At 31.4% G+C, this 15,997-nt stretch overlaps 1 protein-coding gene across 2 annotated transcripts in view; it reads right to left on the reverse strand.

The window, feature by feature from the left end:
• Nucleotides 1-7,432: 7,432 nt before the first annotated feature.
• The window catches only part of hace1 (HECT domain and ankyrin repeat containing E3 ubiquitin protein ligase 1), a 36,086-nt gene continuing 27,521 nt past the window's right edge, over nucleotides 7,433-15,997 (reverse strand). The window contains exons 20-24 of one of the 2 annotated variants that reach the window (NM_001423976.1): nucleotides 14,327-14,458; nucleotides 12,685-12,783; nucleotides 12,410-12,480; nucleotides 10,601-10,714; nucleotides 7,433-7,971 (exon numbers count right to left, since the gene is read on the reverse strand). In NM_001423976.1, the coding sequence (NP_001410905.1) occupies nucleotides 7,869-7,971; nucleotides 10,601-10,714; nucleotides 12,410-12,480; nucleotides 12,685-12,783; nucleotides 14,327-14,458 (519 nt within the window). In that variant the 3' untranslated portion in view covers nucleotides 7,433-7,868. The remainder of the gene's footprint in view (nucleotides 7,972-10,600; nucleotides 10,715-12,409; nucleotides 12,481-12,684; nucleotides 12,784-14,326; nucleotides 14,459-15,997) is intronic. The other variant, XR_012391527.1, reaches the window with a different exon arrangement.

Raw genomic sequence — 15,997 nt, forward strand, 5'->3', positions numbered from 1 at the left:
CAGATAGACAGACGAACAGGCAGACAGATAGATAAATAGACATGGATGGATGGATGGATGGATAGATGGATAGATAGATAGATAGATAGATAGATAGATAGATAGATAGATAGATAGATAGATAGATAGATAGATAGATAGATAGATAGATAGATAGATAGATGGATGGAGAAAAGCCGTCCACCTGGAGGTAAGCAGTTAGCTGGTAAGCGAGAAAAGCAACAGAAGCTGGCGGCGGCATCATACCGCCCTGTAGCATTTGTTTGAAAGACGAAATGCAGCCAAACGTACCTCTGACTACATAATTCACGCTCTCCAGAAATGTAGACAGGGGTACGAATCCAGAGTGAGCCTGTGTTGGCTTTTTGATGAGATACGTGTATAGCCCCATGAAGAGTACCTGTACCTAGTGTGAATAGGCTGCTGTTACACACTGCATGGAAGGTCATTTACAAACACCCATAATAGGAGCTCTTTAAAAGTCTAGGTAACATAACAATGGTAATAAAGCAAGACCCAGCATTAGTTAATCATTAGTATTGTATTTGGCCTCGTATCTGTCACCTTTATGCAGGTTAAAATCTTTGTGGGTGTGTGTGTGTGTGTGATGCCTCGGAGAAATGCAAATCCAGCGGAACCACCTGCAGGTTAATCAGATCCTATTAGAGCAGAAGAGATCTTAAATTGTGTCAAATCCTGAGCACGCCCTGATCCTCAGATAATGAGGAGAGTCTACAGAATACACCAACATCTCCAACACTGTAGTGCAGTTCATCGTTTCCTGCTAAATTTGATTAAAGCGCTAAAATAAAAGTCATTTCCAGCATGTCTGAGGAAAACTGAAAGTGCAAAGTGTGTGTAAACAAGCAAATACATCTGTTTAATGGTGTATATACGAGAAATAAAAACACACTCACCGGCCACTTTATTAGGTACTCCCGTCCAACTGCTCGTTGACACAAATTTCTAATCAGCCAATCACATGACAGCAACTCAATGCATTTACGCATGTAGACATGGTCAAGATGATCTGCTGCGGTCCAAACTGAGCATCAGAATGGGGGAGAAAGGGGATTTAAGTGTCTTTGAGCGTGGCATGGTTGTTGCTGTCAGAGGTCAGAGGAGAATGGCCAGACTGGTTCCAGCTGATAGAAAGAAACAGTAACTCAAATAAGCACTCGTTACAGCCGAGGTCTGCAGAAGAGCATCTCTGAACACACAACAGGTCTGACCTTGAGGCGGATGGGCTACAGCAGCAGAAGACCACACCGGGTGCCGCTCCTGTCAGCTAAGAACAGGAAACTGAGGCTACAATTCACACAGGCTCACCAAAACTGGACAATAGAAGATTGGAGAAACGTTGCTGCTCTGATGAGTCTCCATTTCTGCTGCAACATCCATCTTGCCTTGTGTCAATGGTTCAGGCTGGTGGTGGTGGTGTAATGATGAGGGGGATATTTTCGTCCCTTTATTAAATCTGATGTCACCACAGCGGAATGAACCGCCAACTTATCCAGCACATTTTTTACGCAGCGGATGCACTTCCATCTGCAACCCATAGCTGGGAAACACCCATACACTCCCATTCAATACAGACAATTTAGCTTACCCAAATTCTCTATAGCGCATGTGTTTGGACTGTGGGGGAAACCAGAGGAACCCCACACCGACACGGGGAGAACATGCAAACTCCATACAGAAATGCACACTGACCCAGCTGAGGCTCGAACCAGCGACCTTCTTGCTGTGAGGCAACAATGCTACCCACTGTGCTGCCCACCCTGGTGTTATTAATAGTTTAACTGAATTTTTTCTAAGTGTTGCAGTTTGGCTCACACACACACACACACACACACACACACACACACACACACACACACACATTAACTATAGCAAACAAAATATTTCCAAATGTTACATTTTGGCGCACACACACACACACACACACACACACACACACACACACACACACACACACAAACACACAAACACACAAACACACTCAAGCACACACAGAAATACACAGACAGACAGATAAACAGAGACACACATAGATGCCTCACACACATAGATGCCACACACACAGAAATACACAGAAACTGACACACACACACACACACACACACACACACATTACATTTCGTCATTAACTATTTGTTGTTTAGTGTGCAAATTGATTTATGTAAATACTGTCAAACACCAACAATAATAATAATAATATTAATATAAAGTCCTGGGTTTATCTGGCGGGAGGATTGAGCGCTTTATTATTGCACAATCCAGCGAGAATCACAACCTGACAGAGAAAGAGCTGGACAGACGAGGGCGTCTCGGCGCGGAGCGAAAGCTTCCCCCTTGTTTCCAATTTCATGGACTGGAACTTCAGTTGAACTGGAACAGATTGTAATGGAATGGGATGCAAGAGTCATACATGTCACACTCAAGACAGAACTTTCAGGAGAAGCACAAAACAATCTGCATCCTCTCCATCCGGCCAATAGCGATGCAGCAAACCACACGCATACACTACATACTGTACAGTTAAAGTGAAAATGAGGCCCTCAGATATTTCCCAAGGCGGCACGGTGGCTCAGTGGTTAGCACTGTCGCCTCACAGCAAGAAGGTCGCTGGTTTGAGTCCCAGCTGGGTCAGTTGGCATTTCTGTGTGGAGTTTGCATGTTCTCCCCGTGTTGGCATGGGTTTCCAGGTGCTCCCGTTTCCCCCACAGTCCAAACACATGCACTATAGGGGAACTGATTAACTAAATTGGCCCTAGTGTATGTGTGGAACTGGTGTTTCCCAGTACTGGGTTGTGGCTGGAATAGTTATAGAATATGCTAGAATAGTTGGCGGTTCATTCTGCTGTGGCGATCTCTGAAAAACAAGGGACTAAGCTGAAGGAAAATGAATGAATAAAGCCATTTGAGGATGAGTCAATAAAGTTAATACCATATTTTGGGTGAACTACCCCTTTCATTTCATCACCAGATGAATCCTTATAGTCGCCGTATGTTGTGTTACACATTGATTTCCGCCCACTATTACAATAGTGTGCAAGGGGCCCTTGGCAGTTGGTGAAAGTGCTGTTTTGATATCACCTGCTCACTACAGCAGTGCTATTGTAATTGCAAGCTGCTCGCCATGGCAACGCAGCATCCAGAGCAAGAGCGACTCAGCATGTGGGCTCGCCTGAAGCTGGGACAGATGCGAACTAAACATATGTCACCATGACAGCCAAGCAAAAACAAGATTGAAGGACTCAAAAAAAAGGCAAGGGGAGTAGAATATGCAAGACGAAAAAAATGCAGTGTATACAGTTAAAGTCAGATTTATTTCCCCCCCATTTCTAGAAGAACACATTTCTAAACATAATAGTTTTAATAACTCATCTCTAATAACTGATTTATTTAATCTTTGTCATGATGACAGTAAATAATATAAGACTAGATATTCTTCAAAACACTTCTATACAGCTTAAAGTGACATTTAAAGGCTTAACTTGCTTAATAAGGTTAAGGTCAGGTAATTAGGCGAGCCATTTTATAGCAGTTTGTTCTGTAGACAATCCAAAACATTCATGTTGAACTGAATAAATAGTGAGTAAACACAAGCACATCTTATTGAACATCATTTATTTTCATCACCAATTATCATAGTAGAACAGTTTCTCAAGCAGTTTGTGATGCATTTTGGAAACAGGAGATAAACCCCTGGTCTAATGCGCCACCTGGCTAGAGAAACCCATTCTCAGAATAGCACACATATTCTGAATGCCTTCGGCAGAATTCAAATGAGCCATTTTAATCTAGATTAATTCCAAGATTAAATATATATATAGCTATATATATATATATATATATATATATATATATATATATATATATATATATATATATATATACTGTTGAACAGTTGAAGTCAGAATTATTATCCCCCCTGTTTATTTTTCTCTCCAATTTCTGTTTTTTAAAATATTAAAAACTACTTTTATTCTAGGCTGAAATAAAACAAATAAGACTTTCTCCAGAAGAAAAAATATTGTCAGACATACTGTGAAAATTTCCTGAATCTGTTAACCATCATTTAGGAAACATTAAAAAGAGGGGAAAAAAATCAAAGAGGGGCTAATAATTCTGAATTCAACTGTATGCATATGGGCAACATGCTGGGGTCAAAAACCCTGCAGCTGGAGGGCAAAGGGCCCTGAATAGCCCAGACTGCAAGCCCAGGGAGAGTGGCTGGCGCAAGGGGCAACTCGCTAGGCCAGAAGTCCTGGAGGTGGAGGGCAAAGGGCCCTCTTGAGCCTAGACTGCAAGCCCAGGGAGAGTGGCTGGCCCCTGGGGCAGCCCGCTGGGGTCAGAGACCATGGAGCTCCAGGGCAAGTGACCGTAAACAACCTTTTAATTAATTAGTGCCTTAAATTTTACTCTCTTGGTCTTTGTTAAGTGCACTGTGGTCAATTACAACTATATTTATTTAATTGTTTATTTACTCTAATTTTTATTGTGCTTTATAAATAAATAAATGAGATTTTTAGATCATCCTCCATGTTTAGTCATGGTCTGTATTCATTTATAAAGTATGCGAGTGTCGTAAACGTGTCAGAAAACGTATTATTGTTCTGTTAAATCAATCTGCTGCATAAAAAGTCATAGAAACGTCATTGAGGATGACTTCAGGGTAAGTAAATTATGAGGTCATTTCCATTTTAGGGTGAATTAACCCCATATTAAGAACATTTCCCATGTCACCAAAGAAAGAAATGTTTAATACATAGCAGTGTTTTGCAACAAACACAATTTAGTGGCCAAAAATAGATAAATTGTCATGAAACTATGCATCTTTGTATCACAAAGCTTAGTTTAGAAGTGTATAAAAAGCCAACAGAGGCTTGTCGGATTGCATAAACTGCGATATAAAGCACACACACATCAGACTCATTTGTAATAAAAGCATACTTTAATATTGTTGATGCCCTCTTGTAATATCCAAAAGATTGTGCGGTATATACTCTGTTATTACAAGTACAAAAACAAATCTGAATCCCCAATCATAACGATAAATCAGAATAAATAGATCCATATATCTACAATTTGACTTTAACCACGACCAATAGTAAAGACATTTTTACAATCCTATTAAAATGATATGACGTCCCTTTCCAAAAAAGCATGGTCCTCGTATTGCAAGAGTAAAGGATTTGTATGAAGTATATGATGATATTTGGCACACCTAAAACCTTACTGAAATAACTTAACAGCACAACTGAGACATAAATATAAAATCAGGTGTATTTGGACTATGCTGACAACCTCATATATTACTAAATCTGCCTACATAAACACATATATATGGCACGATAATCATGAAACAGTACGAAAACGTATATACTGCCAGCTTGAAAGTGTGCCAGGAGAGACAAACCCAATACCGTAATGAAAAAAAATACATAAAATCACAATATTTCAATAATGTGTCGACATCTTTTATCAGCTGTGATGAATCTATAAATATATCCCACTGTCTCTCATGCATCCACACGCATGCAGTGAGCTGAACAGCATCATAAACTGAAATTATACAGCATGGATTATGGTTATTCATGTGAAAGATTGATGCCACGGGGCATTCGGAATCAGTCGGTGGCGCATTTTGTGAGAGTGAGGCTGAAGAAGCCGGTCAAGAAAATGTTTGGGTCACCATAATAGAGGAGTAAAAGAAAGATGGATTACAATGCACAGCCTAGTTAAGTGAGGAATTTCATTTTGTTGAGAAACCAATGATCAAATCTTTAATTGGCAGGTATTTGTGTATTTAGCCATTATTATTTTTATTATTATTATTATTATATTAATATTGTTGTTATTATTAATATTAATAAAAATAATGTTTTATTATAAGTAATTATAATTCAATGTATTATTATTATTATTAATAATAATAATAATAATAATAATAATAATAATAATAATAATAAAAATAATAATAATAATACTATTACTAATAATATTAGGTATGTTTTTAATTAAAAACTAAATAATATTAATTAAATAATATTAATTATTATTATAATTGTCGGTAATAATAATAGAACTATTATTATTATTAACAATAATAATAATATTATTAATAATAATAATAACATTGTTTTTATTTTTGTTGCTAATAGTTTTAAATAATAATAAGCAGTAGTAGTAACAATAATAAATAATGTTCTTATTAATAATATTATTATTAGTAATAAAAACATCATTATTAATAATAATAATAATATATTATTGTTGTTGTTGTTACTTAGTAATGACAAATAATAAAATAATAAACTATATTAAAATAAACAATAATAATGTTTTTATTATTATTAGTAGTAGTAGTAGTAGTAGTAGTAATAGTAATAATAATACAACTAATACTATTATATTATTATTTTTTATTGTTGTTGTTGTCAGTATTAATAACAATAATAATAAGAATAATACCAACAATAACATTATTGTTTTATTATTGTTGTTGTTAGTAGTACTAAATAATACTAAAACAATAGCAGCAGAAGGACCAATAATAAAAATAACCATAATATTAATCTTATTAACATTATTATTAGTATAGTAATCCAAATAATAATAATGATATAATAAATAAATAATAAATATAATTTAATTATTATTATTATTATATCAACAACAACAATATTGTTTGTTATTATTATTGTTGTTAGTAGTAATAAATTATAATACAATAATAGAAGTAGCAACCATAATAAAAATAACAATAAAATTGTTCGTAATAATATTGTTAGTAGTAGTAGTAATACAAACAGTAATATAATAATAATAAGTTGTATTATTATTATTATTATTATTGTTATTATTGTTGTTGTTGTCAGTAATAATAATAATAATAATACAACTAATACTTTTGTTATTATTATTATTATTATCAATATTAACAACAACAATAATATTTATTATTATTGCTGCAAGTAATAATAAATAAAAATAAATTAATAGCAGTAGCAACAATAATAAAAATATCAATAATATTGTTCTTATTAATATTATTATTGGTAGTAGAAGTAGTAATACAAATAACAATAATAACAACAACAACAATAACAGTTGTACTGTTATTATTATTATTATTATCATCATCATCATCATCATCCTCATCATTATTGTCAGTTATAACAATAATTATAACAACTAATACTATTATTATTGTTTATATTATTATTATTATTATTATTATTACTATTATTATTATTATTATTATCAATATTAACAACAATAATAATAATATCAACAAAAAAAAACATTGCTTTATTAGTGTTGTTAATAGTAGTTATAAATAATAAAATAATAGCAGCAGTAACAATAATAAAAATAACAATAATAATAATAATAATAGTAGTAGTAGTTGCAATACAAACATTAATAATAATAATAACAATAATAATAATAATAATAATAATAATAATAATAATAGTGTATCTGATGTAATACTGTAAACTGACAGTTACAGTAATGGAAAAATAGTTAACAAAATAAAAAAGATTATTAAAAATGTTTCCTTTATGCAAAATATTGTGTTGTCTTGAACTTGATGAAATATGACAAACATCAAAGCAGCCTCAGTGTCTGAAGAATCAATAAACCATGTCATTATTCACTGATGACCTTGTCAGTGACTTCAGTAAGCCAAAAAAAGAAATGTTTTGAATTGTAGTGTTAAAGAATCCCTGAACTGAGTCTGTGCGTGTGTGTGTGTGTGTGTGTGTGTGTGTGTGTGTGTGTGTGTGTGCGTGTGTGTGTGTGCGCGTGTCGTGTCTCTTAAGCAGAAAAATCACAGCTAATACAGAAAACCTGCGTCACGCCATGGTGTATCCATAACTCCCACAATGCAGTGCGACAAGCAAGCGATCCCGCAGGACGTCCTTGCTGGGGTATTCTGGGAGCTTCAACATGTTAATGCTGGGAAAAAACAGAGGGAACGTTAATTCATGCTACATTACAGGCTCAAATCACTGGCATCACCTGCACTTTTTGTTACTTTCGTCACTTTCTGCGTTCCAATCAAGCAAATTAGCTTCCCAAATTCCGCTAGGTCTGGCTACATAATAGCCCTTCATAATTACCCTTCATGACAACTGTGAGGGGGTGATTTTGTTTGTAACTCATCCGTTTCCTTTATATTAGGTTATATTAAGTCTGCATAATAAGGAGGGGCCACTTGACTGACAGCTAGGTCTCGCTGCTCACCGTCACTTCAGCTGATTCCGGCTGATAAGCTGCTGAACTCTGCATATGCATCGTATTTTTGTGTTGTTTTATGTGGCTTTACACGGTCAGATGCCTTTTGGAATTATTTCCTACAATTATCAGATGATATGGGATGCTGTGTGCACTTAATTGTGCTCACAAACCATTCAAGTTGCCTCCATATCACAAGTGAGTGAAGTTATATACTTATATACCGTCTCTATAAATGTATTTGTTTTAATTAAGATCATTTATAATGTTCTTTAGAGCTGTAATGCACTCCAGAACCTGCCCGATTGATTAGCTGTAGGCTCTAGAACAGTCATCTGAAGCGTGGTTGGTGGAACAAAAAGACAACGATTAGTCCCGCCCACTTGTAACTTTGTCCATATTACAGTCTTTGGTCCCATTTGCCACACTATCCATCCTAAATAGTATCCTAAAATAAAAATAGCATGTCTCAAACTGTAGTATACTGAAAAGAGTATGGTAAAGATTCAGATGCTCGACTATTTCTGGTTAAAATTGGAAGCGTCTGTACTCAAACTGCTGATATTACCCAAAATACATTGCACATTAGATGTGAATTTGATTAGAACTCCTAACTAGTATAAACAAACTACAAAAATGCCGGACGCTTTAGAATAACCATCGACTAGAGAGGCTTCGTGTTAAAGTGTTTGAATGTCTGTTAATTACGATCTAGCCCACTGGAAAATATTTCAATCACATTTCCTGTGTTGTATTTCATCTGCAACAACATTGTAAACTTAAATCAAGACCTTTTTGGACACGAATCCATAATTATCCAAACACCTGAGGAGATTTCTCTGCATGAAAGTCTTGTGAATGGCAGATTAACACTCCATTAAGGTAAGTAATTAAATATGAATGATGTGTCGAGATGATTGACAGGTGTCGTAACTAAGCAACATAATGTACCTGCACTTTGTTTTGTTTTTTGTCATTTGCTGCGCCCCAATTTACATACTATCCATCCTAAATAGTTTTCAGAAATAGTCAGTGTGTCCCAAACTGTAGTATGGTGAAAAGAGTTTCCCGGATGCCCTAATATTTCTGGTAAAAATTGGAAGCGTCTGTACTCTAACTGCTAATACTGTCTACAATACATTGTGCATCGGACTTGATTTAAATTAGAACTACAAACTCGTGTAAACAAAAACTACAAATATGGTGGACATGCGAGACCAACCATCAACTAGAGAAGCTTAGGTTGTTTAAATGACTAATAATTAATATCTAGCCAACTGGAAAGCATTTTAATCACGTCTCCCGTGTTATATTTCATCTGCAGCAACAATGTGAACTTATTTAAAGACACTTTTGGACATGAATTTATAATATCCAAACACCCGAGGAGATTTCGCTGCATGAAAGACTTGTGAACACACAGCTGAATCTCCATTAAGGTAAGTAAATAAATACAAATGAAATATGAATGATGTGTCGAGATGATTGACAGGTGTCGTAACTAAGCAACATAATGTACCTGCACTTTGTTTTTTGTCACTTGCTGCGTCCCAATTCATATACTATCCATCCTAAATAGTATTCAGAAATAGTCAGTGTGTCCCAAGCTGTAGTATGGTGAAAAGAGCATCCCGTATGCTCCACTATTCTGGTTAAAATTGGAAGCATTGTACTCTAATGGCTAATATTGCCTACAATACCCTGCATGTTCGACGTGAATTCAATAAGAACTACAACTTGATGTAAAAAAACTACAAATATGGTGGACATGCGAAACCAACCATCAACTAGAGAAGCTTAGGTTGTTTAAATGACTAATAATTAATATCTAGCCAACTGGAAAGCATTTCAATCACGTCTCCCGTGTTAAATTTCATCAGCAACAACGAGAACTTCCATAAAGACATTTTTGGACGTGAATGCATAATATCTAAACTCCTGAGAACATTTTTCTGCATGAAAGACTTGTGAATGGCAGATTAACACACAGCTGAATCTTCATTAAGGTAAGTAATTAAATATTAAAGAAATGTGGATGATGTGTCAAGATGATTGACAGGTGTCCTAACTAAGCAATATAACGGCTTGTTAATGAGGATATAGTATGTCTCAAAGCTATACTATACTCAAAAGTATGTACTTTTTCTTCACTTAAATTGTACACACTTTTAGGATGTAGGATAAGTATGTGAATTGGGATGCAGCAACCTTTCTAGAATGTTATAGAGCAGCTCTGTGTTTACAGCTCAGAAATATGAGAAGAGACACAGTGCCCTCTAGTGGTGCAATAAGAGCAATGCAGTGTGTGTGTGTGTGTGTGTGTGTGTGTGTGTGTGTGTGTGTGTCTCACCATGTACTAGAGGTAGGCAGTAGGTTTGATGTGTAGGGCACAGCGGCGACAGTGAACTTCTGCAGACCACTGCCACCCATGAGGAAAGCAAAGCCTCCATGAGGGACCCTCGAACTGTTAGACAGAATAAAAATGTGTTCAAATAAAATCAATTAGTGTAAAATATATATATTTAATTTATATTTTTTTAAAAAGCAGGTAACACTTTAGTTTAGGACACAATTGATGCTATTACCCACTGGCTTATTAGATTTATTATTATTATTAGGACATTAACTGTTCATTAGTAGTAATAAAGTATGATCTTATTTTAGATCCCTAATCCAAAACCCAAGCCCAACTTATACCTTACTAACTACTAATAAGCAGCGAATTAGCATTTTATTAATATAGTAGTGTTAATTAAGGGTTTGTTAAAATTGTGACCTAAACTAAAGTGTTTACTTTAGTATCATTTACTGATAATTTGGTCAGAGTCTGTATTTTTAAAATTCATTTTGATGGGTTAACACTTCAATTTAGGTCTCAATTCATGCTATTATTAACTAGTAGCTTATAACCTGCTTATTATTAAGATATTAACTGTTCATTAGTAGTTAGAAAGTATGATTTTATTCTAGAGCCCTAATCCAAAACCTAAACCCAACTACTACCTTACGAATTAATAATAAATAGCTAATTAGTCTTGTATTAAGCAAGTAGTGTTAGTAAACTACTATGAATTGTGATAAACTTAAGTTTAACAGAAATGCATTAATATATAATATAATATAATATAATATATGATTTAGATAATAATTAATAATTAACAAATAATATCATCATAATTAAGTTAACATTGAAGTCAAAATAATTAGCCCCATTTTGTTCTTTTTTAAATATTTCCCAAATAATGTTTAACAGTGCAAGGGAGTTTTCACAGTATGTCTGATAATAATTTTTTCTTCTAAAGAAAGTCTTATTGGTTTTATTTTGGCAGTTTTAACATTTTTAAACACCATTTTAACATCAATATTATTGGCCCCTTTAAGCTAATAAACAATAAACAGGTCGGCTAATAATTCTGAATTGAACTGTATAAAACCTTTATATTAATATAACAAATAACAGCATATTTCCAACAGCTTAAAAGTAGTAATCCGTTATCAAAAGCACAGAGTAAGAGTGCAAGAAAATAAAATAAAATAAAAAAACTAATAAAAATTCATTATAAAATTAAAATGTAATAATAAAAAAAATAATATTAATAAATCTAAATTACATGAATTAATTTACAAAAAAATAATTTTAAATAAAAAAATAATAAAATTTAATCTAAAACAAAAATGAAGTAAAAAACAAAAACAGCAACAGTACAACAGAGTTCCATTAGTTGTCAATTACTAGATACTAATACTAATGTATAAACTGTTGCAACTAACGTGACTTTGTCGCAAAATATTTCTGAAGATCAATAATAATAAATGAAATACAAATAAACTCAGTCATTTAGAGCATTTTCAATCAAATCTCAACAGCATGCTTTAGTCCATGTTAAAATCTAAACGTTTACATTCTAGCAGTTCTGACTTCATGCAATCTTGAGACCTCAGAAGTGAGATAACATTCACAATGACCTTTTGTTAGTCATTGATTGTTTAGCAGTCAGGTCTATTTCAGTTCAGGTCTATTGTGTTCTGCTAATTACATCAATTAAAATAATTAACAAATAAATAAATAAAATAATGTGTTTAAAATGCAGATTTTAACCCTATAGGGTACTGTATAGCTGACCATTATTATGCATGTAAACTGCATGGACATACACACCTTCCTGTCACAAACTGTAAGAGAAGCACTCTTTCTTCTTGGGTGAGATTTTCAACCACTTCCCAAAACCACTGCAGGAGAAAAAACAAGCATGAGTCTTTAATCTTTGAATATTTATATCCTAATTGAAGCAATGTATAAATGTTTTAGTATGCAAGGAGGCTCTCACTTAGTAAATGTGTGTACTGTGTGAAAACTGAGATACTGTTGTTTTCTGATTATGCTATATCATCCTGCTCAACAAGGCAGCATAATTGTTGCTGCTGATGGGATACCTGTATAACAGGCTCCTGCAGGTCGTAGCCACTGGTGTACTCTGTGTTCCTCTTCCAGTCCATCACATCGATTTCAGGCATGCCTGATAACAGCAGTTCCTGCACATAAACACAGTCACATTAAGCACACAACAACTAGTCACAAAAAATATAAATATATGAAATAAAATGAAATAAATAAAATGACATAAAAAACTTATAAAAAATAAATAATATAAAAACAATCACAACAAAAATAATAATATTAATAAAATTATTTATATATATATATATATATATATATATATATATATATATATATATATATATATATATATATATATAAACGTAAATTAAATAAAATATAAATTAAAAATTAATAGAAAATAAAAAATGAAATAAAAAAATACACAAAATAAAATATAGTAATGATAATAATAATAAAATAAAAATATTTTATTAAAATTATAAAATAAGATAAGATAAAATAATAATAATCAAAATTACATAAAAAATTAACTACAATAAAAAAATAAAATAAAAAAATTACATAATATAAAATAAAAATGAAATGAAATAAATAACAAAAATAAACAAAACAAAATAGTAATACAATTTAATAATATAATGCCAATAATATTATCAACATTACACAGAAATAAATTAAAATAAGACAAGTATTTAAAATAAAACATATTATAAAATAAATAAATAATATTAAATAATTAAATTAATAATAATAATAATAATAAAATAAATATAAATAAATAAATAAAATAAAATAACTAAATTAAAAATTGTGAAAATAAAAATAAAGATTAAAAATTGTATAAAATAAAAAATAAAACAAAATTAAAATCAAGTTTTTTATTAAATTTAAAAATAATAAAATAATTTTATTTAAAATAAAAATGAAATGAAATAAAAACAAAAATAATCAAAACAAAATAGTGATATAATTTAATAATATAATACCAATAATAATAAAATCAAAATTACACAGAAATGAATAAAACAAAGAAACTATCAAATTAAAATAAATTAATTAAATTAATAATTAATAATAATAATGAAATAAATATATAATTTAAATTAAATTAAAAAAAATTAGATAATAAAAAATGTATCAAATAAAAAAATTATTAAATTAAATTTAACAAAATTGTAAATGTGTATATATATATATATATATATATATATATATATATATATATATATATATATATATATATATATATATATATATATATATATATATATATATATATATAAATAAAACAAAACAAAATAAGTTTCTGACACATGAGTTATAAGAGGCGTTTTTCCCTAAAACTTAAAGTAACGTTGTTTGTGTGTAACAGTTTATTAAACAACAAGTGTTGTTTGTTGGTAGGGTTAAAACAGCAATTATGATATTATCAGAGACAATGACACCTGCCACCTCCTATCTAAGAAAGAGTTATTTAACTTACCCGTTTCATTCTAATTTATATAATACAACATACTACATTTGTTTTAACATTTGAGTCTTCTTCTTTTTTTCATTCAGCACATGAGAGAAAACCAGCGGTGAGAAGAGCTCCAAATGAAAAATGCAACAGGAGAATATAAAGAGGTAGCAGCAAGAAAACTCATGCAGAGATGAGAGCGGGAATCCACTGACCAGCTCATATTCATCAAAGAGCTGGATGAGCGAGGGGGGGATGAAAGTGTGAAAGCCCTGCAGGAAAGCATTGATCTGCGGCTGAATCGCTCGGGTCATCCTGAGCTCCGTCACCAGCTGCACATACTCCTCCTGACAGACACAGAAACAAGAGAAATCAGACACACACAGAAAAAAAAACGTCCATCATTCATATCTTCAATCCCAGAGAGATTGCTTTGTACTCGGTAGAACGGGTGACTGAAATGAGGCCAAATGTGTCCAAGTACTATTTATCTGTGCCTAGAGTGTGTGTGAGAAGTTTCAGCTCAAACTATTACACAAATAATGTATTAAAACACTCCAAAATTGCCCCTTTTTAGGCTTTGATTTGATCCTAATTGTGTAGTTTTGGTGACTGTCGCTTTAAATTCAAATGAGCTTGTGCTCTTTTCAAATAAGGGTGGAGCTACAAACAACTATGACTGAATATTTAGCACAATTTCTCCACTCTTCAGTGACACGATGCTACAGAAATTATTTGAATATGCAAATTTGCTGCCTAAATATCTTATATTAAGACAAATAAATGAAAAATATCCATCATACATATCTTCAATCCCTGAGAGACTGCTCTATACTAGGTAGTATAATAATAATAATTATAATAATAAATCTATATTACGTAAAATAAAATATAATATAAAATAAAAATGAAATGAAATAATGGCAAAAAATAAAATAATAATAACAATAATTACAATAACATAATTAATTAAAATAAAATTGTTAAAATAATAAATATGAAAATATTTTTTATAAAACTTAAAATTATATTTAATTTAAATTTAATAAAACAATATTAATAATAATAAATCTAAATTAAATAAAAATAAAAAATTTAATATACAATAAAAAATGAAATAAAATAAAAATATTCAAAATAATAATTAAAATAAAACAAATAAAGCTAAATTATTTTAAAAATATATATAATTAAAATTAAAACTGCTAATAAAATAATTAACTTATATTTAATTTAACTGTAATAATAATTAATCCAACTTACATAAAAATTTAAAATTAAACATAATACAAAATAAAATTTAAATGAACTAAAAAAATAATAATAAAAATAAAATAAATAATAAAATCAAAATTATTAAAATATTAAATAATTATTATAAAAAATAATAATTAATTAAAAAATGATTAAAATTAAATTCAAATGTATTAAATAGAATAAAAATATAAAACTATGAAATAAAAAATTACTAAATGAAAAGAAAACAAAAAATAAATCTCTGATACAGGAGTTATAAGACATATAAATAAGGCCAAATGCGTTCAAGCACAATTTTTCTGTGCCTAGAGTGTGTATGAGAAGTTTCAGCTCAAAATATTACATAAATAATGTTTTATAACTCTCTGAAACTGACTCGTTTTTAGGCTTTGATCCTAATTGTGGTGTTTTAATGACTGTCGCTTTAAATTCAAATGAGATTGTGAAGAAATTATTTGAATATGCAAATTTGCTGCTCAAATATCTTTTATTAAACAAATAGAGCTGCTTAAAAGAGTGGAAATCATGCTAGACTTTTCAGGATTTTTCAATCAACAGAAACTGTGATTTTTATTGTAAAAATGTAAAAGTCTTTACTTTTATTTTGATTCAGTTCATGCATCCTTGCA

Source organism: Danio rerio, chromosome 16 (genome assembly GCF_049306965.1).
Source record: "Danio rerio strain Tuebingen ecotype United States chromosome 16, GRCz12tu, whole genome shotgun sequence".
In the NCBI taxonomy this organism is placed as follows: Eukaryota; Metazoa; Chordata; class Actinopteri; order Cypriniformes; family Danionidae; genus Danio; species Danio rerio.